A 27,438-nucleotide genomic window follows, 5' to 3' on the forward strand; every position below is an offset into this window, starting at 1 on the left:
TAACTTATGAGTAAAGACAAATTTTAAAATTTAGTTAAAATTATCGCTGTTTTATGGAGGACAGTGTAAACGCGTGAAATAGCCAATAGGCAATAAGTAATAATTTATCATGCAGCAACCAAAAAAAATAAAAAATAATAATAAATTTCGTGACTCTTAATAATGGTGAGGACATTTTAACAGTCATATAGGATATTTTTTTATTTTATATCAAAATTGAATTAAATTTTTAAACATGTTAAAAAAAATATATGTTTAAACGCAAACAGCAGTGAAGCTAATAAAATGCAATGTTCTTATCATATAAAACCTAACTATTAAAAAAAAGCCTTGTTATAGACTGTTTAACAAAAAAAATCTGTCTATTAAAGTAGAAATATCTACATTGTGGACAAGTTTTTTAGTCAAACATCTCATTCACTTCTTACTTTAATGAACAACAATTATGCTCTTTTATTTTTATTGTTTAACACTGCAGTTTACTACTTATTAGCAACCTAATGAGTAACAAGTGATATTTGATGAAAAGGATAACTCATTTAGACTACCTCCCGAAAAAATATAACTATCAAAGTAGAAATATCTACATTGCGGTAATGTCTGTAAATGCCTCATTCAAAAAATTATCGACGTCGAAAAACGTAGATCATACTTTAGTACCTATCTATTATTGAAAACGCTCAAGAGGTCGATTAAGAAACTGACTAAATATTAAAAAAAAAGCATTGTTGTTCATTGAATATAGAGTGAAGTGGGGTGTTGGACTATAGATAAAGTAAATTTAGCCAATGTATATAATACATATAATACATTACAACTTTTATAGGTTGATTTAGGAACATTTAAAGTTCAATAAAAAAATGAAATGTCATTAGATAATTACTTATTTCAGTCTTATTTTGAAATTTTTACTTCACTAATTTATGCAAAAAGAAAAATTGGTTATTGTGTAAAGTTTAATCAATATGACGACATTCGTTTACTACAATGCTAAAATTAGTGTTGTATTTTATCATTAAAAATGCAATTGTAATGTATATAGGTATGATATATTTATATGAAAATACGATTTTAATTCAAGAACTACGGGCCTACTGTTAAAGTCAATAGTTAGTCTAAAACCTATAAGTTCATTTAACTAAATCATGTCGCTAACTGTCATTGTGTTGTGATGGTAGATAGTCCGGTCAGTCGCAGCAGAGGTGTTGGTTATGACACCAACATAAGCTTTGATTTCCTTTAGACAGCGATATTATTATATTTTGAGTCGTAGGACTAAGAAATAATCATGGCATTGGTGTGGTTGTAACAATAATCGTATGATACCGTGATACCCAGCAAATAACGAATAATGGAACAGATCATTGTGAGATAAATGAGTCGGGTCTCGGGTGGAGTGGTGACGCATTCATGTGTTCGTTAGTCGTAACTCGTAACAATAGACTTATCGTATGACGTACGAATACTCGTACTACGAATCGGAGAGACCTTTGCTGTCTACGAGCGCGACACGAACTGGAGGTCTCGCCTTATTGTTCCGTAAATGGACATAGCGGGGAGTCGGTCGTTCATAATGTCTTTGTGTTATAGGTACTGACGATGGGAAAAATGGTAGATAGGTAATAATAGTGATCGTTCGTTGTACTACTGAAGAACACGTCAGACATTTCAAATACAGAATTGATAAATTTAATCACTCAAGAATGAAAAAAAGTATATTTTAATACCAATGATTATTAATATATTAATTTGCGTTATGTATGAATTAAAATTTAATATTTTTGAATAAGAAAATATAAAATACCTCATTTATATTTGATAGTATACATGCCTAGATAAATGTGACGTTTGGTCACCATATTCGACAACAAAAATTTAAAAAATTGGAGTAAATTTGTTGGGATGATTATGGAAAGTTTTAAGTACTTTCAGTTCAAACTGCACTAATGAGTATAAACATTTAGTGTTTGGAATAAGTGTTAATATTGATATTTTACTAAAAGTTACAATGATGGTCCTTTTTAGAAACATGAGATTTCCAAAATGTACATAGATCATTTACATAAGTTCTATAATTAAATTATTGACAATATGTTGCTTCACTTATTATAATTTAATAGAGATAAGGCTCAAGGTGTAGGTGTCGGCTGAAATAACTGATGCGTCGCTTTCGGTACAAGACGGAACTTTATTATTATTTTAATATTATAAAGTTATCTATAACAAAGAGTACGTCCGGCGACCGTTATACGAGAGAGACTGCCTGTCGCCGGCCGGACCGGTCGCCGCGCGACCCATTCCAGTCGCGTTATCGCGGACGGGAATAGAGCAGCCGCGGTCGTTGCGATAACGACCGCGACATACTCCCCCCCAAGTCCGCGAAACGCGACCACCCTACTCGGCCCTAACTGTCCGCGTCCGCCTCTGCCGTCACCTCCATCTCCTCAATCCACCGCTCCACGACTGCTAGCTGCGCCTCGGGTGTAGCTGGTGGTTGGGCCGGCTGGATTGGAGGTATAACTGGTGGTTGAGCTGGTTGGGTTGGAGGTGTGGGGGTTGGTGGCTTTGGCTGGACCGATGGTGGCTGTAGCGGCTGTAGCGGCTGGGCCGGTGGCTGCTGTGGGACTGGAGCCGCCGATGGGGGTGCCTGCGGTGCGGGCTGCTGCCCTTGACGTTGGAACCGGCCCTGCCGGTCCCGTACGTCATGGCGTTGATACGCCGGTACCGCTCGTCGGGGTGGCACTCGGCCTGGCGGTCCCGCCCTCGTCCTTGCCCCGGCCTGAGGGGTGGTCTCCCGAGTGGACCGTCGTCCCTCGGCGAAACCACGTTCGAACAACGCCCAAGCTGTTGGGCTTGCCCGTATTCGGCCGAACGAAGCGGTGGCCGCCCGTTCGGCTGACCAACCTCCGACCGCGTCGTCCGGACCCTCGCCCGTCAGCCTCCTGGCTTCCCGCAACAACTGCGCGGCCATCGCCCGGAGCTTCTCCACATGTGTGGCGATCATGCCACGGGATGGCCGGTTGTTGCGGGTCGGTGGTGGGTTACCTCGTTCTGCCATCTAAAACAAGGTATGATTAGTTAGTGTTCTCTGACGGTCCTACAGCTCGCTTCATCGCTGAGACATGTAACTTGGTAGGGTGTTTACCCTCCGTCAAGAACACTCCGGTTCCTAGTGGCTTACCCAACTTAACCGGACCTAACCATTTCGGGGCGAACCCCGCGTGAAACCGCTTCTCCGCACTTGACTGCGGATGCGCTTTGTAGTATACCCAATCCCCTACTGCCAGATTGCCTTTTCCCGGGGATTCTGGGGGTATATGGGTATTAGGGGCCTTGGGGCCGGAAACCACCGGGTAACCCCCCTCTACCGCCGGAGCATCATCCTGTTCCGCCGGAGAATCTTCGGTTCCTACCGGAGGGTTCTGATGTGCTCCGGACAACTCCGGACCATTGTTGCCGTCGTCCGGTGCCTCTTCAGCTAACTCAAGCTGCCAGTCTCCGGGGGCCTTGGTCTCCCGACCAAACATCATTTTGGCCGGTGACTGTCCGGTGTTTCGGTTTTCTCTGTTTCTTACGGAGAACAACACGTGTGGCAGATAGACATCCCACAGATGATGAGGCTTATCAACAAGTAAGGTTCGTAACCCTTTCTTCAACTCTTGATTCTGCCTTTCTACCGGGTTGGCACGTGGGTGGTATATTGGAGTCGTCCAACCTTCCACTCCCCACTTCTTGAGTGCCTCTCCCATTGCCTTGGACACGAACTGCGGGCCATTATCTGACAATAATGCCCTCGGGTATCCGAACCGTGGGAACAACTCCCGTTCGAATGTATCCACAATCGCTTTGGTCGTCGCCTTTCCTAAAGGGTAGGCCTCTACCCAACGACTGTAGCAGTCTGTTACTACCAAAATCGTCGTCTTACCCCGCTGCGTCCGCGGGTACGGACCCATAAGATCGATGCTCAGTACCTCCCAAGGTTGACGTGGGATCCTGGTGCACATCCGATCTTCAGGTTTACGATTCAGTGGCTTTACCCGTGCACAGACGTCGCATGCCCGCACGTAGTTACGCACTGCTTCACGCATACCGGCCCAAAAGAAACGACTCTTTATGCTGCGGTACGTTTCTTTCCACCCTGGGTGATTCGCTGTATCGTGGTCGTGAAACCTTTGCAGCAGAATTTGGGCCTTGTCAGCTGGGACGACCACCCCCTCCTCTCCATTCGCGATGGATCGAGGGTGGCGGTGCAACACCTTGTCCCGCATGACGTACAGCTTCCGCAGACGCCGGAACCTTGCACCGTCTCCGGAGAGTTTGGCAACTATCTCCCGTATGTTCGGGTCGTTCTGTTGCCACTCTCGGACAGCTTGCAATGTGACGTTTCCGTCATCCTTCTTCGGCTGGATCGCACCACACTGGGTGACACCCACTCTGGGTCCTCCGGCCCCGCCGGACAGATCACCGAAGATTCCGAACATTTCTCCGGACGCTCCCGGCCGAATCACAGGGGGGTCGTGGATATTATTCTCCAACGATTCTTCGTCCACTGTATTCGGTCCCGTCGGACAACGGGATAACGCGTCGGCTGCTTCATTTTCTACTCCGGGCACGTGCCGGATTTCGAAATCGAAAGCCCCGAGTTGTAACGCCCATCGCGTTAGTTTGCTGTTGGTACAGCGAGCTTGCTGTAACCATCGGAGTGCCGCGTTATCTGTAAATAACATAAACTTACCAGACTCAAGATACGGCCTGAACCTGTCAACTGCCCAAACTATGGCTAGACATTCGCGTTCGACTGCCGAGTATCTTCCCTGAGCTGGGTTAAGTTTTTTGCTGGCATAGGATATGATTTTCCTGTCGCCACTCTCCCCCCGCTGGAAGAGCACGGCACCAACTCCGACTTCGCTTGCGTCGGTCTGTAGATTGAATGGCTTACCCGGAAGAGGAGGGCAGAGCCGTGGTGCGGACACCAAAGACTCCTTCAACTTCCGGAACGCCTCTTGCTCAATTTCTGACCAACGCCATCTGGTCCCTTTGGCCAACAGACTCGTGAGCGGTGCTGTGATCTCGGCATAGTGTGGCACGAACTGACTGTACCAACCACAAACGCCTAACACGCGCAACACGTCTTTTGTCTTTTTTGGAACCGGTAACTCCTGAATCGCCGTCAATTTCTCCGGTTCCCGGTCTATTCCTTCACCGTCCACGACGTGACCTAAGAATTTGATCTGTGCCACCCCGAATGTACATTTTTTGGGTTGGCACGTTAGACCGTAAGATTGGAGTCGCTCCAAGACTCTCTGCAAGTGGTTTAGATGTTGATCGGGACTCTCAGAGTATACCACAATATCATCCAAATAAACCAACACAAATTTACCGACTAATCCACGGAAGACTTCGCTTACCAAGCGACAGAATGTGGCTGGGGCGTTTTTAAGTCCAAAAGGCATTACCCTAAACTGGAATAATCCTCTTTGGGTCCTAAACGCCGTCAGTGGACGTGTCTCTGCGGAGAGACCCACTTGCCAATATCCTGATTTCAGATCCATGGTGCTGTAAATTTTCGCTCCGCCCATTCCTCGGACCATGTCATGGAGGTCCGGCATTGGGTGAGCATCCGACTCCGTCTGCATGTTCAGACGGCGATAGTCAACGCAAAATCTGCGTGAACCATCCTTTTTCTTCACGAGTACTACCGGTGCAGCCCATGGAGATATGCTAGGTTCAACAAACCCCTGTTCCTCCATGTCTCGCACCATTTCGGCAATTACCTCGTTTTTCTCTCGGGAGTACCCGTAAGCATTTAGAGCCACCGGATTTGGATCCTTGAGACGGATCTGGTGCTCTATCACCCGAGTTCTGCCTACCTCTCCGGAGAACACCTCCGGATATTGGCATAAGACTTCTTTGACCCGCGTACCGTACTCTCCTTCCGGTAAAACTGCGGTCGTTAAGTCCACTCCTACGGTGACCGGAGTTACTGGATTTCTCCAACTCACGGAAACCCGTCTTTCTTTCCCCAAATGGATTATGCAACCACTATAGTCCCAAGCGACTTGTTGCTCCACGAGGAAATCGTGGCCCAGGAAGACATCACCAATGAGATCGTCTAACACTGCTGCCTTGAAGCTTACCTCCATATCCACTATCCGGGCCCGAAATTCGGAAAACTCCGTAATTTCTCGGGTCCGACCGTCCGCCATCCGGACAATCTCCGGTTCTTCGGTAAAACTTCGGCCGAACTTCTTTGCTACCCACGGTTTGACATAAGTCCTCGCCGCCTGGGAGTCCAATAGCGCTACTACTACCCCGAGTGCAAACTCAAGTTCTATGGCCGGTACCGGAACATCCGATACCCTAGTTTTCCCCGTTGACACCGTTGCAATGGCTGGAGACTCAAACGCTTCCGTCCGCAGATCCGAGAAGCGTTGCCGCAACTCAAACTTTGAGTCCGTATCTGAGTCTCTCCTTTTGCACACCTTCCGTGGATAAGGAACTATTTCCTCGGGAAAATCTTCGGATGTGACCGGACAAATTAACAACTGCTGTGTTAACTTATCTTGTTCCGCATCACTTGAAATGCTGTTCGCGACATTTTTATCGGAAGGATAACTCACCTCGGTGATATCTTCACATTTGTCCGAAACATTTTCAATCCTGTTCGATTTTCCATACCTCTTGTCCGGGTGGTTCAACCACCTCTCCGTCGATTTGCCATTTGCCCGACTCATTGTCACGAACTGTGGTTCCTTTTCCGGAACATCGCTTTCAATGAGTTTTCTCGGGTGGCTACGGCGTTTTCTCCGGTGTTTCCCCGGAGGCTCGACGGTTTCCACCGGACCACTTCTCACTCCGGACGTCCACTTCGGGTAACCGAAGTTTTCCTCCGGAGGATTTCTGTTCTTACCGGTTTTCTCCGGTCCAGAACTCTTTTGATCCGATTTATTCGGATCCTTTCCCGAGTCTCCGGTCCGTAACGCTCCGAAGTTCCATTTCTTCGGGTCAGTTCTTGTAATTTGTGGTTTCTGTACCGAAACGTTACTCACTGACCGAGTTGAACTTCGTTGCTTACCACTCTTCGGACGACTCGTGACTTTTCCGCCGGTTACTTCCTGGCCGGCCGGGACCCGGCGGTCCCGCCGGTCGTCCTGGCGTTTCCCGACTCCGACTTTCTTTTCGGACATGCAGCTTGCCAGTGGTCATGACTACCACATACTCTGCATCCTGCACCCGAAGATAGTCGTTCCCTCGGATTAGGCACCTGGGATTTGCTAGCATCCTCAGCTTTTCTCCTATCCAACCATTTTAATTTTGGTGGTCCGCTGGTGCTCTCTCCCGCCTTATCCGGTACTACGGCCTTACTACCATCCAAAATATGTGCAAGCGCACGTAGTTCACTGAACGATTTCAGCCGTTCAATGCGTGCATGAATTCTAAATTCATCACGCATGAGCCCAATCACCGTCATCACCACCGCTTCTTCAGTCAGACCAAGATTTAACCTCCGATACAACTGGTACTTGTGAAGGACATACCCTCCCAGTGTTTCGGCCTTGGTCTGGGCGGTACTTAACAGTTCCGATTGTAAGCTCGACTGTAATTCGTCCCCGTTGAACTTTTCCAAAAGCTCAAACTTGAACTCTTGCCATGGCAAGTCCAACGCCCTCATGGTTCCCCACCATGTACCTGCCTGTGCCTTTAGCTGAGGGGCCAACACGGTCACCCATCGAGCCATGTGGATACCAGTTTCTTCAAGTATTGCTTCGGCCTGGAGCAAAAACCGCACCGGGTCTTCCTCCCTCTTGCCAGCAAACTCTGGTATCGACGCACGGGCCATATTCAACTCATTTTGAGGAATGAGCAGGCTGTCCGCGAAGTGAACACGTTTTCCACCGGAGAGATTACTCCGTAACGCTTCCCCATCACTTCTACCGGACACTTCGCCGGACACTCCGGACAGATCACCGAAGACACCGGACATTTCAGCGGACACTCCGGACCGGTTACCGGAAACTCCGGATACTTCCCGATTTCTCGGGTTTTCCCCGGCCAATCTGCTCCGTATATTCGCCCAACGGCTCTCAAAACTCACACCTTGAGTTTTGACCGGAAGATTTTGGCTTTTGCCCGGGAAATTTTGATTTTCACCGGACAAAAGGCTGGTGGAGGGTTTGGGAAAAACCCCACGGCATGCGCAACTTGCTTGCGCCACCCGTTCGGTCGACCTAAGCTTTTCTTCGGCTAACTCCCGCTCCAAGCGTTCCACGCTCTCGCTGAGAGTAGCAATTGTTAGCTGCTGCTTGTCGACCGTTGTTTCCAGCCCCTCCAGTCTATCTAACATCTGTTCCATAAAGTGGTTTATCAAATCTCCGTCAGATTTGCCCTCTTCACCACTGTTCTGGACCTCCGATGTATTATCTTCCAGTACCTGGGCTGACGTCCCGTCAGTTACCCCAAACCGTACTGATCTTGGATCCATGTTTTCCTTAGACCTAATATACTCCTCCAGTGCTAAGAGTTTATCGGCCTTGGACCCCCCGGTCTCAATACCACGTATCGACAATTCCCGGTTAATTTCTACAATATTTAACTCACTAATGCATTTCGTAACCATTGTGGAGATTAAATTTACTTGTAATTATCTATCTAATTAAATTACGATGGATACGAAATTACGTAACTCGGGCTATCGCTGGTAGAGATATGTACTTTCCAATCTATAAATAGCCAAAACGCAGTTTAGCTCGGTAGGAATTACGCTAAATTATGCAAATTTTGCCAAAATTTACCACCTTAGATTGGATAAGCCCTTAATATTTTATTCAATATAAAAAAAAAATATAAATAATTTGAATAAAACTATTTAGGAACCGGTATGATCAGGACACCTATTGTAGGTTCTTTTAACCCGATATGTGCTAATTTACTTTAATTTACGTAAAATTATTTTTATTAAAATTAGCACTTACCTTACTCCTTTTCCGACTGCGCCAAATGTAGGTGTCGGCTGAAATAACTGATGCGTCGCTTTCGGTACAAGACGGAACTTTATTATTATTTTAATATTATAAAGTTATCTATAACAAAGAGTACGTCCGGCGACCGTTATACGAGAGAGACTGCCTGTCGCCGGCCGGACCGGTCGCCGCGCGACCCATTCCAGTCGCGTTATCGCGGACGGGAATAGAGCAGCCGCGGTCGTTGCGATAACGACCGCGACAAAGGATTATATAGATATGTATTTTACAAAATGAAATGTTCAATATGAATAAGTGTTTGTTTCACATGATGATTGCAAAGCGATCAAAGTAACATTCGATTACATACACAAACACAAACCGGTTTTTTTAGTTTTTGGTATGTACGATGCCGGTCGTGGCCACAAACGCAGCAAAATATGAGCCCTTCAATCTGCGCTCAATTATCGGGTACCATTTTATACACAAAAATTTTTTCTTGTTAACTTATAAGTGATAGGAATTTTTTGAAATATTTAACTCTAAATAAATGCATCAATGAAATGAAGCAAATCAAAATATTAGTTAAAAATTATTATGAAAATCTGCAGAAATTTTAGTAATAAAACTAGTACCTAGATTAAAGTAGACTTTATTTATACATATAATTAGCATACAACAATTTGGAATGATTTGATCAATCCGACATAATACATCGATTTTATCTAATAATTTACTCGAATAAGTCCAGCTATTTTACAATTAATTATTTTTTTCAATTGCTCTTTCAGTCTTTTATTTTGCTTTAAGACGACGCATCGCCCGTATGTGTTATCTCCGTCTTACAAATGCGTAACATAGTAAATTTACGCTTAGCAGATCACGTTTAGCTCCGTTAATTTAAAGATTAGAGTGAATGTACCTATTATGAAACTTAATGGTAAGATCATTCTTGTGTTTGTATGTTGGTTTTTTACGATAGTTCAATTTTTAAGCAAGTTATGCCTACATGATATAGCGTAAATTAAAAATGCTCTTAACTTGCTTGAAAACTGAATAATCCTGAAAACCCAATACACAAACATAGATAATGTTTTTACAATAAAGTTTCATAGTAGTTTGGTTCATTCTAATTTTTAAACTAGAGGAGCTAAAAGTGATTTTCTGAGCGTAAAATTTGCTATGTTACATACTTGTAAGACGGAGATAACATGCGGGTGATGCTCTTAAAGCAAAAGGAAAGAGCAATTGAAAAAATTAATTAACTATAAAATAGCTGGACTTATTCGAATAACTTGTTAGATACAATCGATGTAGTATGTCAGCTGAACAAATCATTGATTTGGATGTTGCGTCCTCTTAATAAGTGTTATATAGCAATTTTTACATTGTAGGATAACACCGTAAATAGAGGTCGATTGAGAATTGAGATAGACAGTTTTATTTAAGTACTTTGGTACGTAATAACTTTGTCATTCAGCAGCAACGATATAGGTACCTACTGATAACACAGCGGATACAATGTCTAACCATTACACTATGTCGTAATAGAAAAGAAAAATGGACAATTGCGATTTTCATGTCTGACAATATTTAGGACACTTATTAACCAAAACTATATTATTATGTCTATTGTCTGTATTGTAGTAGCACTTAAATCTATTGACATTACTGACGTGTGCAGTTTTTGCCTGTCATATTAAAATTATTGGCATATAAAGATATTAATAATGTCCAATTAAGTTGACGGGATTCGAGAGGGACAAATATTATATTAAATTTAATGAAGACCATTTTAGATTGTTCCACCACCATTGAAAATTTTGGTATAAAATACGACTGGTCTCTGTATCATTCGTTCAAACGCTAATAATTCATAGTTTAGTATGGTCTAGACTTTTGGAACGGCTCCTTACTTCGCTCGAGGATTAGCGCACAACTATCAGGTGAATATAATTTATATAGTTTATGTGTATCACTTACTTTAGAAGTAATATAAATCATTTTTATTGCATATATTGCATACTTTGAACGTGTCCGTTGAAAATAACGCCCTGGACTTTTCAACTTGTATAGACATTATGTATAGACTATAGATATTATATATATATATTCCTATATAGGAATTTAGGGGCGATTGTAAACTCTCCCGGGTCTATTCTTGTACTATATAACGGAAACATGTAAACTCTCCCGGGTTCAGTAAAAATCATAAAATAAATTTAATATACATTTAAGTTGCGTTTAAAAATAGTCAATACTAATAATAATAATAATATAAATTAATGCCTTTAGCTGCTATAAGCTATAATATTATAATCAAAATACAATAAAAATAAAAATTTCAAAAAATCTAATATATATTTAAGTTGCTTTTAAAAATATTCAATAATAATAATAATATCAGTTACAAATACAAAATATACGTAAAAATGTTAAATTTATTGTTTTTGATAATAAGAACATACAGATTTTAAAAATGTTAGGGAATTCTTTTTCGTATAGATATTTTTACTTGGTTTGTTTTATTTATTGCAACTTTGAGTTTTAATGTATATTTTAGTTTTAAAATTCGTTTGAGCATTAATAAGTACAAATAAAGATGGATGAGTACTAGAAAAATATGAATTTAAATGCGAATGGAACGATTCACAAGCGTTTGTTGTTTTTGAAGTTGATGATGATGCTGAAGCCCACATTGTTGGAGGATATAATGCATCATTATCAATATATGTACTCACCAAGTATGAAGCGAATGTTACCAATTTTTCATTTTCTGGGGGCAGTATCGCAGCTAATGTAAACACATAAATGTTTCCAACTTCATTTGGATCCATGAATAATAACCCAAAAACATAACGCAGCCATTTTCAAACTTCGCTTGCGTTATCTCTATATTCTACAGAAAGACCTAATTTTCTAGATTTTTCTATACTACGCTTGTGTGAGATGAAATCTGCAACATTCTATTTTTGTTTCAAGCTAAATATTTAAAACGGCATTATGTATAGACTTTTGAAGATCTACTATAACCGTCTTTGTATAAAATAATAAATTCATATTAGCATATTTATCAACTAACATTTTAAATATACGTTCATAAGATACAGTAAATTTATCTGATAATAAACAAAATATCAATGGTATATAGTAACCATTTATATAGCCATGTAAAGTCACCAATTGTTTTTTAAAAACTTACTGCAATAAGAAGAAGTACCATCCAAATAAATAATTTTTAATTGCGTTAAACAATTTAAATTTGTTGAGCATACAAATATTAACTAAAATACAAAAAGTAAATATTAACAAAAAGTCTTCATCTTAAGAAGTTTTTACTTCAAGCGTTCTCAATATATTATGAATATCTAAAATATTTTTGGGTAATGCTGGAAAAATTTTGGGTCTTGCATTATAATTATTTTTTGTTATTCTCAATAAGTCACTAGTTACTAGTATTAATAATGTCGTTATCACATTCCTGTAAAACTTTACGTAGGGTTTTTCGTGGAACATCTGAAATGTTTTCAGTTGCTTTTCACTGTCCCGATTGTGTTAAACATAAACGTTATACTTTTTGCTCGTCAGAAACGCGATTGTGTTCTAACTTTGGATATTGACACAGTTTCTTTATCAGAAAAACACGAAAAAAATTTAGAAAATATTTTATGTTATAAATTATATTATAACGAGCTGGAATTCTAATGTTCTAAAAAATCTTAAAAAATGCACTATGAAAACTCTTAAAAAATAAATTTTGTTTTATTTTATTTTTTTTATAGTATTTTTATAGTGTTCGTGTTAATTATTAACTAGTAATTATCATACCCGATGTTCGTTTTAAATTTTTTATTCATTATTATCTGTAATGGTTAGGAAGTTTAGATAATAAATTTATTCTTGTATTATCTACAGAATTACAGTTTGGTTATTTGGAAATATACATATTTTAGTTATTATTAGTACCTATATAGTATTTTCTATTTGACGAAATATGTCAATTGATTAATGTAATTCAACTATGTTTAGCACAAAAGCCAATAGGTAATTTATACATGTAAAAGCCAAAATTACCACTCACTCACGGATCGTTGTATCTCAAAAACTACATAACGTACGACCTTAAGATTTGGAATATCGGTTTCTCTAATACTTTAACTGTGGAATAATAAAGGATTTTAAAAATATTGCGTTTAATTGGATTAATTAATAATTATTCACCGCCAATACGTAGATACCTGTTGTGCAGCATTGCGGCACGGCGGCCAACAGGTTTCCAGCTACCTGAAACATATCATTTTTGTCTGTTGTGTAGATCAGAATTGTTCCGAGAAGTTGATCGATACAAATAAGCTCACTGCTAGTACCGAATCGAATCTCGATCCCCAAACTTCACTAAGTTCCTGCTTGAAAAAGGTATTTTATTAACTTCAATTACTTCCAATCTCACGCACCGCACGTAAACCAATATTCATATTATGCAACAAAAAATTTAAATACACACGGGCAAAAGCGGGCGATCTTTCAAGGCTTAAGAAATATTATTATTTATTATACATTTATTATTAGTAAGGGACAAGAATCAGATTCAGATAGAATTTAATAATTACCAGAGTAAACTATGTACATTTTTTTTTAATATATTAATGATAATATTAATATTAAATATTAAATTGCATATTTTTGCGTACCATTATATATTTTTAAAAAATTATGTTTAACATTATATTTGTTAGATGTTTTTTCCATAAATCAATATTTAATAAGTAACATTTTGCAGAAGAAAAAAAGTTTACAAACACCAAAAATATTTTACCTGTATTTTATAAAGAAGAATAGAAATGCTTCGAAAATCAATTAAATTTAAGATCATTCATTATTATTTATTTACTTTTTATAACAATTTTAACTAACATTGAATATAAATGCTTAAACTAAACTTAATAAATAATAAGTATTAAGTAATAAAGAAGCACTATAAGCACTTATTTTTACGTTTATTACTGTATTTCATATTTTAAAAATATTATGTAGGTATACTGAAAGATTTATTAAGTTAAATGTATTAAAAAAACTTATAATTATTTTTAAGCATATTTCTTTAAATATCTATTTATACCAATTATTAGTTTGAAATTCATAAAATATACTTCTTTATTTATATTCATTATATTCATTTATAATAGTTACAAATAATAAATATTATTTTAATAATAAGCCTAATAGAATTCTTTACCTCCAAAAATAAAAGAAATGTTACATTTACATTTTCTAAAAATAATTTTTAGGTACCTGCAAGTATTCTTTACCTACTCAAAGTTACATAAAGATCATTTAGTTAAAAATTATCTATTAAATAGTCTTGAACAATAAAAAAAATCTATGTAATTCGCTGATCAACAATGTTCGATACTACCTACATATAATTTAAAACGTATCGCTATGAAAAAAAAATAAGTAATATATTTCAATTCTATAATTTATTTAACGGGACCAGTCAATTAAGTTACAATAGCTAATGAATAATAATATTAAAAACATGCATGTTAACCAATTGATGTTTTTCATCTCGATTTCGATTACCTAATTAATTTAACGGAATTAATATCAAACGCTTTAATTTGACCAATTCAGAAGTTCAAATTTAATTCTAAATATGATGTTGGTTAACAAAAGGTACACAATGTACGCACTTATTAGAATCATTATTGTACCCACCTATCCAGTTTTATTGCTCTCGTCTATAGCATAATTTAACAATAAGGATTGATGGTGTAGGTACCCGTATAAATTATAGAATAGGGGGAAGTGAAAGGATATCACATTTAATATAAAATATTAATTTAATGAAAACACATTTATACTGTGCCACCACCAAATAAACAATAATTTCCAAGGCTGCTGAGCAATTTAATAAATTACATTAATTCAATCTAGTTGAGTTAAAAAAAAATAAAATAATTTAAAGTTAATAATTCATAGTTATTGATTATAAATGCTTGTGTACAATCAATATGATATATTTAAAATTATGAAAACGGTATTAGGTATACGTATTAAATTTATTATTTTTTTGTTTTATAATTATTTACAACTCTATCCCTTTATCAACGGAGTCAAAATTCGAATGTATCAATATTGATTTATCAATATATTTTATATTTTACGCAATTTTTCATACAACTAATATTTATAGTGATCAAATTATCTAAGCAATACTGTTGTATTTTATACTACTATGGTACCTACTGCTACCTATCTACCTACTTCATAACCTGGTTTTCATAATACGAGACTTGAAAAATATTTGTTTACAAGAGTCAACAACAGCTCGTAACCGCATACCTATTGGTGAACTATAAATGTTTTCAGTTCTTTGATAATATTATAAAATATAGTTTTCTTTCCGTAATTAAATTAGATATTTGTTTTTGAAGGTTAATATCTGTTTTCAACATATCACAATTTAGAATAAATGCTGAGGATACGATTAAAATGTAATTTCTATTTATACTTATCTAATATTAAATAGAACTCAATAACCTTAATTTATTCTTCTTTTGAAGACATTAAATACCTGTATAAGAATAGTTCATTCTAGTAAGTATTTACTCTTCTCTTTTTCAAATAAAAAAAAAAAATTAAATCATAATTTCCCACAATTTTGAAATACGAAATATAATCTAATAAATATCTGTGAATATAGTCTCTATATTTTATATAGAAACAAGTAAATAACTTTCTTAATGTGATAGGTCAGCGTTTGGCAAAATCAGCGCACTGAATCGTGATATCTTTATAGGGGCAAACGTAAATTGCGCCCAACGAAGGGAAAAAATTGTAAATTGCGCCCGATAGAAATATTATTTTTATTATAATCATTTAGCATTACCCAGAGGACATCACGAAGAGGCGACTATCGCTATCCTCCAAATATTATTTTTAATATTATGGGATTAATAAGTTGTTTTAAATATTTTTAGGTTAATTTTTACAGTACCTACATAATAATAAAAAAAATATAATACTAAAATATCAAGTAAATTATATAATATAGAGTTAATAGTATAATAAAATTATAAGTCATATATCAGCATAGTAATGAGACATAATTTTTTTATAATATTCAACTCTCGTAATAGTATTTTCATTGTATTGTTGAATAATTTTTTCCATTGTTTGAAATTTTTTTTGATTTGGTGTTTTGACATTTATACTATTAATTTTTATGTAGATTTCGGACTGTAACTCTAATATTTTATCCATAAAATTATAAATATGAGGATGAGGAGTATAAAAGCTTTTATTAAAATGACTGGAAAGATTCACAGACTTTAGTAGTCCGTGTTAATGTTACGGAAGCTGATGCAGTGATGCCCAAATATTCGGAGGAAAGTCAGCAAATAAAATCGCTAATATTATAATAATTAACGGTTAAGTCGCACTTAGATTAGATATGATGGGCGCATTTTACTATACTATTTTCACTACCTGCTCACTATGGGTGAAATTTAAAGTAGCCCCTTTATAGGGATACAGCACTACTGCAGAATTATAATTTTTTCTGGTTTTTATTTATTCTTTAATTTTTTCTAATGATAAGTCATGCTATAACTCGAGGAGAGGTTCTTTGAGAAAACCTTAATTCAAAAAGGGCCCAATGACCCAAAAAAGTTTTGAAACTGCTGTGTAGGTGCGATAGCGTAATTGATATTTACAAGTACTTTGTAATCAATGGTCTACTATATGAATAACACAAAAACACCGATTTAAGATGTACAATAGAATCCGCTTAATTGGGTTACATTGGATGGTGGACCTATTTGTACCTATTATCGGATTGTTCCATTAGCCGAATAACTAATAAACCGAAACTACCTATTAAAGTCCATACACATAAATTACATACATACTACATAGGTACTTAATTTATACTTTATTTAAAAATTATGATTTATTTTATTATTATTATGTGTTAAATTAATTAATTGTTTGATTTATTATAAAGTAATTTTATACGTAAGCTTATCGGTTTTTATTTTTAAGGTACGTGGTAGTAGAAGAGAAAAAAAAATACGTTACATAAAATGTATATTATGTACAATGTAGGTATATAAAATATAACAGAGCCATAAAAATTAAATATTTATAGTTTCGATAATTTCGGTTATAATATCTAGTTAATCACTTTTATCTTTGTCCTTATAAGTTATAACCGATGGACAATGGGTTGTCCCTAATAAACGAAGTTAAATTGCCAAAGATTAATACATTAATTCGGAATTATACCAATTTTTCTCCATTAAATGGTTATTCCTTTTAAACGGATTTTACTTACCTATCTTCTCCATCGTAACCGTAATTAAATATTAACAATGGTTTGTCAATTATTATTATTTTCTTGATGACTCAAATCTAATGAAACAAAATTAATGATATAGTCCAGGGGTGGTAAACCTTTTGAACACTACGTGCCAAAAATTACCTTTTTTTTTTTTAGAGCGTGCCATAGATTTCCCTAATATAGTCATATTGATTGTAAATATACATTGTATAATGTATATTTTTTTCTTTGTTTTTTTTTTTATTATTTGTTGTACAATTTGTGAAATTATTTTTATAATAAGTACAAGTCGGAAAAGTTGTTAATAACATTTACAAATAAGTAATCATTGAGACAGTAGTCATGATCGAAAAAGCCAACCATTGTTGGGACTTCGGAACAATATATGTATAATTGGTAAATTCGGTACCTATAATAATACTATATCAATATGTATTAATTATAATTAAGAACTAATTAACTTATTATTAGTTATTAGATACATCTATATTTATTTATAATATTGAATGTAGTTTAAAAAAACCACTGGCCACATTGGAGCTGAAAATAAAATTACATAATATGTAATAACATATATACATAATATTATATAGGTATGTACTTTATTATTTTGTACTATTCCCTATGGTATATTTAATATTCATGCGTGATGAGTGTTAATAAACTAAAAGTAATCAAATTTTAAAAAGAGCTTTTTGTTAAACAAATATTTATTCAGATTTTGAGTGTAGAAATTAAAAAATGAGCATACTAATTTTACTTTTGCTAAAAATCCCATACTTTAATTTTAGTAACTGGTTTTTACTATTATTAACAAGCTATTATCTTATAATGAAATGAATGGTATTTTAAAATCAATACAATAAAAACGTATTAATACATTTTAAGTAGTCTAACAAACGTCGACAATTTAAAGTTAACATTAATCATTATTAGTTCAATCAATTACACTTTATAAAAATAATAACGTTTAATTTACGTGGTAGGAAAAATACCTATATATAATTTGTAATAACAGTGTTAGAAAAAAAAAGTAATGAATTCGATATCAACCGTTTCTGTCTTTGTTTAACACACGTGAAACATAGATAATTAGACGTGTTTTTTGACAAACGTGCTGACAAACCTAAGTATTCATTAATTTAGTGAATCAATAAAAAATTTAAAACAGGTTTGAATTTAAACTGGTATTTTTACGCAAAACCAGTTTTCGACCAAATCTATTTTTATATAGTTGTAACTTAAAAATTAATCACTGTAAATACTTGAAATTTTCATCAAATGTTTATATTAATGTGATCTATATACAGTTAAATTTTCAAAATATCTTTGAGTTATTTATAGACAAATACAATTTTCGATTTTTCAGATAATTTTTTTTTGAAGTGTCAATGAAAATTTTTTGGCCCAGTCAAAATACTTTAAAATTTAATAAAAAGTTTCTCATAGTTATTCTTATAGTGATTAAAAAATTATAAGAATACATAGGCACAATTTTTTTTTATTAGCATTTGAAGTTCAAATATTTACAAAATTTCGTCAAAATCATGAATATTTGCAAATTATTTTGTAAATATAATTCGTAAAAATTGTTGTATAAGTAGCTAAGAGTTGAAAATTGAATACAAAATTTTCCATAATTTTAGCTTACAATTATTATAAAAGAACTTAAATTTTTGTGTATTCAGGCCATTAAAACATAAACCATCTTTTTCACCAACTCCTGAAAATTAAATCCTTACCTGTCAAATCATCTTCGTTCAGAATCGTTTTTCGTATACAATATTACCTATCATTGGATTCAAATTTAACATTCCTATAATATATAATAATGATCCACATGGCACCTAATGTATAGCAGAGCGGTACCCACCTACCCGCGTTTTATAATAGATAATAATTTTTTTTTTTTTTTGGTCACTTATTTTCAGGGTTTCTTGACAATTATTGATAATGAATTATAGTAATTGACCGTGAATGGTGGTTGTTGATATAAATATGGTGACAAGGATAAATCGACGCAGTTCGTCGTCACTTTCAATGTTATACATTACGTTAACACTAATAACATTGCTAGTTGATTTAGCATATTGTTCTGTAACGTGTGGCCTTGGTATAAAATCAGTCGGAGGTAAGAAACTGCTGTCTCTTAAAATATTTACGAATTTGCTATATATTATCTTTAAGTGAAAATGAAAATTCTCTCAGTAATATGCTATGCAATTTTTTTAGTGGATATTTTTTGGTATTCCAAATAAATGATGTTACTAAATAATATGATTACTAATTTACTATATCATGTAATTTATATCTTATATGTCATAATTAGTTTCTGCAAACACCATTTATTATTGTTCAATTTTAATAGTTTTAATAAATTTGAAAAATAAAAATTGTGTCTATTGCCATAAATAAAATCTAAATCATCAATTTATATAAATCATAATATTATTGTAAAATATACAAACTATCTTCGTACCTATTCTGTGTTCTGTTCGATGAGTACAATAATAATTTCAAAACAGTATTACATCTAAAAATATATTTAACTCATTTTCGTATGATATTTAGTTGAAACATTTTTTCTTTTATAAATCGATTACATAAATTGTCAACTTAAAACTTTGCCAGATTACTAATAAATTATTGTATTATTTTATATTTATATAGTCAATAAAAATTTTATAATATATATTAACTAATAAATGATAATTCTGTGTATATTGTTATGAAAATTATAGGTACGGTCCCTAGTGGTGACATAGTACTAGAATATGGCAGTGGCGTTCCCTTGGAAATCACATGCATCTTGCAATCCGATACCATAATAGTGCAGAATTTATTTCGTGAACGAATAGATAGTAATAATAAAACCAAATTTCCAAGCCACAGGATCGTGTTTTATAAGAATGCTGAAATCGTACCAAGTCAATATGTGACAATCGTCAACTCAACAGCAGCTCTACTACGTATCCCAAACCCCCCAGCTGGTCGAAATACCTATTATTGCACACTATTACTTGATTACGAACTTCGACAAAATGACAGTTATGCTAATTCCGATGGCGATCACTCGTCTACTACACTATCTAGTGATTCATCTACATTGCCACCAGTACAACCTGCAACTACTAGCTCGACCACGGATGGATCTCATCAGCTGGGATCACTACTTGGCGTATGTTTGAATACAGTCTATGTTGGATGTAAGTTAACCACAAAATTTAAACCTATTTTATTTTAATTGTACGTTAGATCATAATTATAACAATAACTTTTATAACTTGACGACTTTTGGATTGTTGATGACTTAAAAACATTGTTCTATTCCTACTTTATTTGTCTATATTTTTTTCTTACGTATATTCATTTTATAAGGCTGAAAACAATAATATCTTACCACGTTAAAAATATTTTAAAAATCATTGCGTGTTCCTATATAGTCATAATACGGTAGAAAGTAATTATAAATATATATAATATGTAGATTATTCAAATGAGATTGGAATAAAGATTGAATTATTTTGTTACAAAAGTTTTTTTATCATGATCAATCAATAATCAATCAAAATGATTAATTTTAAATGTGAATGAACTGTCTACACTAAATGAGTTTGAGGAAATGATTAATTGCTATTACCGCAATATACGACTATATCTTATATTCAAGACTTAAATTGTACAAGAATTTAAAAATCAGTTTAAAATAATATTTACTTAGATAAACCTGAAATCATAAGAAATTTTACATGTATCTCTGAGAATTGGGTCAATTTGAGGTGCAATTGGAGTACATCAGAAAACCCAATCAGAACCACTTATAAGTTGTTATTCAGATTACCCGGTCGTGCTGGAGGCAGGTAATGTATTACAACTATTAATAATAATATTTTTTATTTATAAAATACTACTTTTATTTATTTATAGAATCTTTATAAATTGTCCAACGGATTCAGATATCAGAGATAACAATTGCTATTGGGATTTTTATACTAAACCGATGTATAGACAAGCTTACGAGTTTTACGATTTTAGATTAAACGGTCAAAATGCTTTGGGAAATGTATCTACATTCTTCAACTTTCATCATTACGCTAACAGTATATTTAAATAATAAAATTATATTTTACTTTATGAACACATTATTATGCAACAATTTACATTATTTAATCTTACTTTTTTTTTAATATTTAGTTATTCCTGCGAGTCCTATAAATATAACCGTGATCGAAAAAACAGAATCGAGTGTTATGTTTAAATGGTCTGTAGGAACAATGACAAACTTTCCACGTGATCTAATTCATAAGATCGAATATAAGTCACAATGGGATTCCAATCCTGAACAATGGCATGTGAGTGTTCGGACATCCACTAATGAAAATAAAAATTATAAAATGGTTACAATTGTTTTCAGTCTGTAAATATAAGCGACGAGTGTAATGCGCCAATACTATCCAATAAAACAAATTCATTTCTGTATGATATGAATTGCCAAGAACGTGATAATGATTTTTATTATTTTAATGTCACTGGGCTAAAATATCCATTCACACATTACGATTTTCGCATATACGTACGCTCTTCGCTTGCCCGCGGAGAGGATAAATGGTCTCTTCCTGGTTGTATAACTCTGAAAACAAAATCTTCAAGTGAGTTAATACTTAAATAATCTATTTTATTGATTTTATTTTATAAATACTAATATTGGGTTGCTCAAATGCATTCGTAAGACATATCTTATAAATTAAATGGATATCGCATTAATATAGTATAAAAATATTAGTAATCATTTTGTACCTATGCAATTATTATAATTCGCCATTTCATAATATGATGTATAGTTCCAAAAAGACCTCCAAGATCTGATCTTGGTATCTTTGATTGTATTACGTCACGAACCGATAAAACAAAAAGAGATATATTCATTTATTGGCAAAGAATTGATGATAGTGAAAAATGTGGTGACTCGTTTGAATACCGTGCTTACTACACTTCAAACATAATGCCAAACGAAACCACGTAAGTGTCGTTTATGGTTTCTTATTTTTTTTTTTTTTTGTTATTTTTAAATCCATACTATTATTTTGTTTAAAATTATAGCATTCACTATAGCAATGAAATATATGAAAGTTATGCCAAGTTTCAAGGACTCAATACTTCGGTTGGTTACAACTTTACAGTGTATTCATCCAACAATCAAGGGTTGTCAACAGATTATTCAACAATTTACGTACCTAGTGAATCAGAGAGTAAAAATTTGAGAAATATACCGTTTTTTGATACGTACATTTTAGACTTTTGTTGGTTACTAGGACTTGAAAAACCAATATTACTGACAAAAATAGTATTTGATCAACAAGGTGTTTTTGAACTATCCTGGAAAAATGCTGGTACTACTAAACTATCCACTGCCGATGAAGATAATTATTATACATTATTCTGGTGTGAAAATGTTAAGGGTCATCCGCACCAGTGTAATGTAAGTAAAATAATAAAAAGAATATCTACTAAACTGAGATACACCGGAATTGCTAATTAACCCTGTATTTTATAGGGTTATGTGAACTGGACGCATGTCCCTGGTTCAGAATTTCGCTACAATGTCACTATATTGAATTATAATGTTAAAAACCATTATCAATTTGCAATAAGTGCTAACAGTCGCCGTTTACTAAGTAATGAAACCAATTGTTATCATAAAAACAATAGTAACAGTAGCGGAATGGTGTGGGAATCGTGTACAATACAAAATAATATAAGTATAAAAATTTATTATTTTTGTAGTTTGTAATAAATCTTATAATTGAACTTATCGATTTTCATTTTGTACCTATCTATCTGTTTGTGGTTGTATAGCTTCTAGAAAGGTTGAGAACGTTTGGGTTAGTATAATCGGCTCGACTTTTATTGGTTTGAAGTGGAATATTAACTGTACCGACAGAATCGGTTTGGTTGGTGAATATCAAATATTTTATTGTTCCGTTGCTTCCGTAAACAGTAACATGTGCAATGGTAAGAATTCGTATTAATAATTTAATGTTAGCATAACAATATCATAATTTTATTAGATTAAGATTATTTAATTTTCTATCATTGAAAAGATTAGATAGAAAATATTAAATTAGTTACCTTATTCTGTAGCAAAATTCTGATTATCTATTGCCTTAGTGCATATATTATCTATTTTGATAGTTTTACCTATAGACTTGTTTCTTTATAATTCGTGTAAGATAAAAAATTTAATATTATAATTACATTAGGTACCTATTCAATATTCATGACACATCAATACTCAAACTTTCATGAATAAGATAGATAGGTAGTAATACTTAAATAATCAGTAGAAATTATGAATACATTTATATAATAATTTAATTTAATTTTTGTCCAAATATTATTTAGTATTTAGTAAATATCTGTATAACATCGGAAAAATATTATAGAGTAAATTTTCACAAAAATAATGTTGTACATACAGTATTATAATAACGTTAAAGCAGTTAAAATAATATGGTGTATGGAAATAAGAATACACCAGTGAGCTCATCTGTCCAGTAAAATATAATTTTAAAAAAAATAGTTAATTATTCAAATGAAATTAAAAATGAAGTGCCTGTATTTTCGTATGCTTGTAGCTTATAGGTACATAAAAAAAAAAATAATAAAAAAAAACAAAATAAGTAAAGTTGGTGTTAAAATGTTAGAAAAACTTTTCAAAACATATATCTACCAGTATTGTTTATTTAATATATTGGTTGGAATTTGTTGGAGCCTCCTATTTACTTAGGTATTCCACTATTAACTTAGTACTACTAATACCATTACTATCATTATATTTCATACCAATAAAAAAATGTTATATAATAAGGTTATGTTATTATTTATAAGATTTTTTATACTATCTTATTATAATTTACAATTACTATGAAATATTTATCTATTTTATATTGCAGGATCTATGTTGTCCAAAACAATAAGCAGAGAAGCAGCACAAAAAGAAGGAGGTTTTACATTAGTAACGAATCTTAAGCCTAATACTACGTATATTATTTCAATAACAATTAGTACAAATTATGGCAAAGGAATACATAGTGATCCTTTACTAGTTACCACATTAGGCTTAGGAGGAGGTTGGTATTTTAAACAAGAATATTCCAAATTTATACATCAATTAATGAAAAATAGTTTTTTATGCATGAACCGTTAGTGGTAGCTCATTTATAATATAGCGATTTTCTTATTTTAATATATTTTTTATTGTGTAACAAATTAGGTGCACCTATACAATTTGACTTCACTTACTAAGAACTTCAACATTACTTCGCGTTCAATTACAATACGCAAGAGTTCCAACATACCTAGATTGTAGGTAGTGTATTAGTACTTCGTCTATGAAGCATCCTGCAAACGAGTAATGACAACATTGTATCTTATGTAGTTTTATGTAGTATACAATCATGAAACCTATTTTGACTTCTTCTATCACACTCTCTTTAAATTTATAATCAATATAGTTTAACTATTTATGTATAATTTTTTTTATTTTTTTTTATTGTTTTATCACAGAGCACAATATATATAAAAATATATTTGATACAAAATATTTTATACTAAAATACAATATACCAAATGATATATAAATACCTATAGTATAATGTATAATATTTTGCTTAATATATTATACCTATATTTTAATATTATAATGGTATATTGTATAAATTAAATACCACAAAATAGTATTTAGACTTGAGTAATTTACTACTTGAATAAGAATATATAACTTTAATAAATTTTTAAATTTTAATTATGTAGATTTAAGTTATTTTATATTTTTCACAAAAATAAAATATTTTTTAAAAATGTAACATTATTATTATTTTCATTAAAATCATATGATTAGAATAGTTGGATGCTTAACGGTACAATACAATATTATATTATACACTATACCCTTTTCTATCATTTTTAGCCACAAAACCAAAGAAACTTGAAACATTTTGCGAAACCCTAATTTTTTTCGTCTTAACACAAAGAGAGTTAGATCTCGTTCGTCGTTTAAACCGTACCTAGTTTAAATTTCTTGATGTTGGCACTCGGAACCTTTGGGTTCCGCTAAACACCTGTTGGGAAACACAGCATTCTAACTTCTAATAGGCTGAAATAAGAAAATCTTATTATAGATGCCTACTACCACAATACATTGGTATCATCATAATGGTACCAACTCATCTATGTACATGAAATTTCAAGATCTCCATGGAAATAAGAAAAAAAGAAAACTGAATAAAATCAACACTGATCATAATAACCATTTGGCAATATCCAGACTATTACTTATATAAACTACCTACACGAAAAATAAACCCGCAACAGGGTCGCATTAAGGTCAAAAATAAAATAATTAATTTTTGAATAATTTATACGTTTAAAATATTAGGGAGAACCAGGAACAAATGTTAAAGAGTTGAAATTATCATGTTCAATTTATCTTTTTGTGATAATATAACTGAAAGGAGGAAATAAACAAATTTTTAACACTACATGCATTGATGTAATGATAGATATTAAACTAATGAATACAAGCATGTGACATTGTATAAAAAATGTTAGCCATTTTATTTAAACGTAAAAGAACTTCATAATATAATATATAAATTTAAATAAGAATACATACATAAAGCCAAGTATTATCTGTATACAAGATTACTTACAAAATACTCGTAAGAACAACATTAAAAAAGTCGGCAATTGGGTACCGCTCTGCTGTACATTAGGGGGTGGGGTGGACCTAGACTAGGGTAGGTTAAATTTGAATGCAATGATAAGTATCATTGTATACGAAAAACGATTCCGAACGGAGACGATTTGTCAGTCTAGAATATTTAACGTTAGATATAAATACAGACAATTTTATGAATTTGCAAATATTCATAATTTTGACGAATTTTTGTCAAAATTTGAACTTCAAATGCTAATAAAAAAAATTGTGCCTATGTATTCTTATAATTTTTTAATCACTATAAGAATAACTATGAGAAACTTTTTATTACATTTTAAAGTATTTTGACTGGGCCAAAAAATTTTCATTGACACTTCAAAAAAAAATTATCTGAAAAATCGAAAATTGTATTTGTCTATATATAACTCAAAAATATTTTGAAAATTTAACTGTATATAGATCACATTAATATAAACATTTGATGAAAATTTCAAGTATTTACAGTGATTAGTTTTTAAGTTACAACTATATAAAAATAGTTTTGGTCGAAAACTGGTTTTGCGTAAAAATACCCGTTTTTCCGTCACTTTTTTTTGTTTTTCTCGATTTTGTTGAAAACTGTTGGAAAATGTTTACTTTTTACCTCTATAATGCATCAAGAATATTCACTTTTCCATCGGAAACCACCCCCGAAGTTTGAAATTGAAGCATTATTTCGACTAGTTATGCTGTACACAGATACAAAAAAAAAAAAGACATACATCATTGTAAAATCAATACATTCATCACTCCGTTCAGAATCTAAAAAACAATTATTGTTTGAAAAATAGGCACAAGTTGATCAAAAACCAATTATTTTGATTATTATTATTTATTACTATCAATTTTTATATAAATTGTATGTACCTAATCTATCATCTACCATCACTTTCTAATATTTTATTAAACAACCATAATAAATATGTATGGTGAGATGTATTTAGACTACTGACTAGTTAAACTTAATACCTACTATAATAGTGAAATGAGCTTGTGAAAAAAAACCTTCTGAGCTGCAGGTACAGGTCAGAGAAGTGAAACTTCCGCGATATCAGTCGTAGTGATATCAAATTATTAATGTACAATCTACAGTTACATAAAACATAGCTATACAGTGGATATAGCCAGTTTATGGTAACTAAAATGCGATATGTACGTTCTTGATTTGATTATGTCAAGATAACGAGAAAATATAGCATCTATCGTTTTTCCTGATTTTGTTGTTGAAATATATCGGTCATTAAATAAATAAATCTTGACAGATTTTTATCTTATGACTCGTGTGTCGCGCCCTTGAAAATTTACTCCCAGCGCGTGTATAGAAGTTTTACTTCAAAAAAATGTTATTATAAAATTATATTATTTTTATAATTCAT

The 27,438-nt window shown here is 33.4% G+C and overlaps 2 protein-coding genes across 2 annotated transcripts; one reads left to right on the forward strand and one right to left on the reverse strand.

Moving 5' to 3' along the window:
- Positions 1-2,151: 2,151 nt before the first annotated feature.
- LOC126552744 (WAS/WASL-interacting protein family member 3-like) lies at positions 2,152-9,221 on the reverse strand. Its single transcript, XM_050207608.1, has 2 exons — positions 8,973-9,221; positions 2,152-3,058 (listed from the first exon to the last, which is right to left on the reverse strand). The coding sequence occupies exon 2, from the start codon at positions 3,056-3,058 to the stop codon at positions 2,405-2,407; it is 654 nt and encodes a 217-aa protein (XP_050063565.1). The 5' UTR covers positions 8,973-9,221; the 3' UTR covers positions 2,152-2,404.
- A 1,588-nt stretch (positions 9,222-10,809) lies between these two features.
- On the forward strand, positions 10,810-24,837 carry LOC114126087 (cytokine receptor-like). Its single transcript, XM_050207495.1, has 14 exons — positions 10,810-10,906; positions 19,236-19,435; positions 20,046-20,510; positions 21,026-21,164; positions 21,232-21,404; positions 21,499-21,656; positions 21,719-21,953; positions 22,146-22,323; positions 22,405-22,553; positions 22,617-22,783; positions 22,859-23,063; positions 23,161-23,316; positions 24,258-24,434; positions 24,578-24,837. The coding sequence occupies exons 2-14, from the start codon at positions 19,282-19,284 to the stop codon at positions 24,607-24,609; spliced, it is 2,388 nt and encodes a 795-aa protein (XP_050063452.1). The 5' UTR covers positions 10,810-10,906; positions 19,236-19,281; the 3' UTR covers positions 24,610-24,837.
- Positions 24,838-27,438: the final 2,601 nt, after the last annotated feature.

This window comes from Aphis gossypii, chromosome X (genome assembly GCF_020184175.1).
Source record: "Aphis gossypii isolate Hap1 chromosome X, ASM2018417v2, whole genome shotgun sequence".
Classification (NCBI taxonomy): domain Eukaryota; kingdom Metazoa; phylum Arthropoda; class Insecta; order Hemiptera; family Aphididae; genus Aphis; species Aphis gossypii.

What these genes read in the sequence shown, in the direction of transcription:
- LOC126552744 (XM_050207608.1), bottom strand. Translation starts at nt 3,058, where the DNA reads ATGGCAGAACGAGGTAACCCACCACCGACCCGCAACAACCGGCCATCC.
- LOC114126087 (XM_050207495.1), top strand. Translation starts at nt 19,282, where the DNA reads ATGGTGGTTGTTGATATAAATATGGTGACAAGGATAAATCGACGCAGT. An exon ending in ATAATGCCAAACGAAACCAC is followed by an intron (nt 22,324 to 22,404) that starts GTAAGTGTCGTT and finishes TTAAAATTATAG; the next exon opens with CATTCACTATAGCAATGAAA. An exon ending in GTCATCCGCACCAGTGTAAT is followed by an intron (nt 22,784 to 22,858) that starts GTAAGTAAAATA and finishes TGTATTTTATAG; the next exon opens with GGTTATGTGAACTGGACGCA.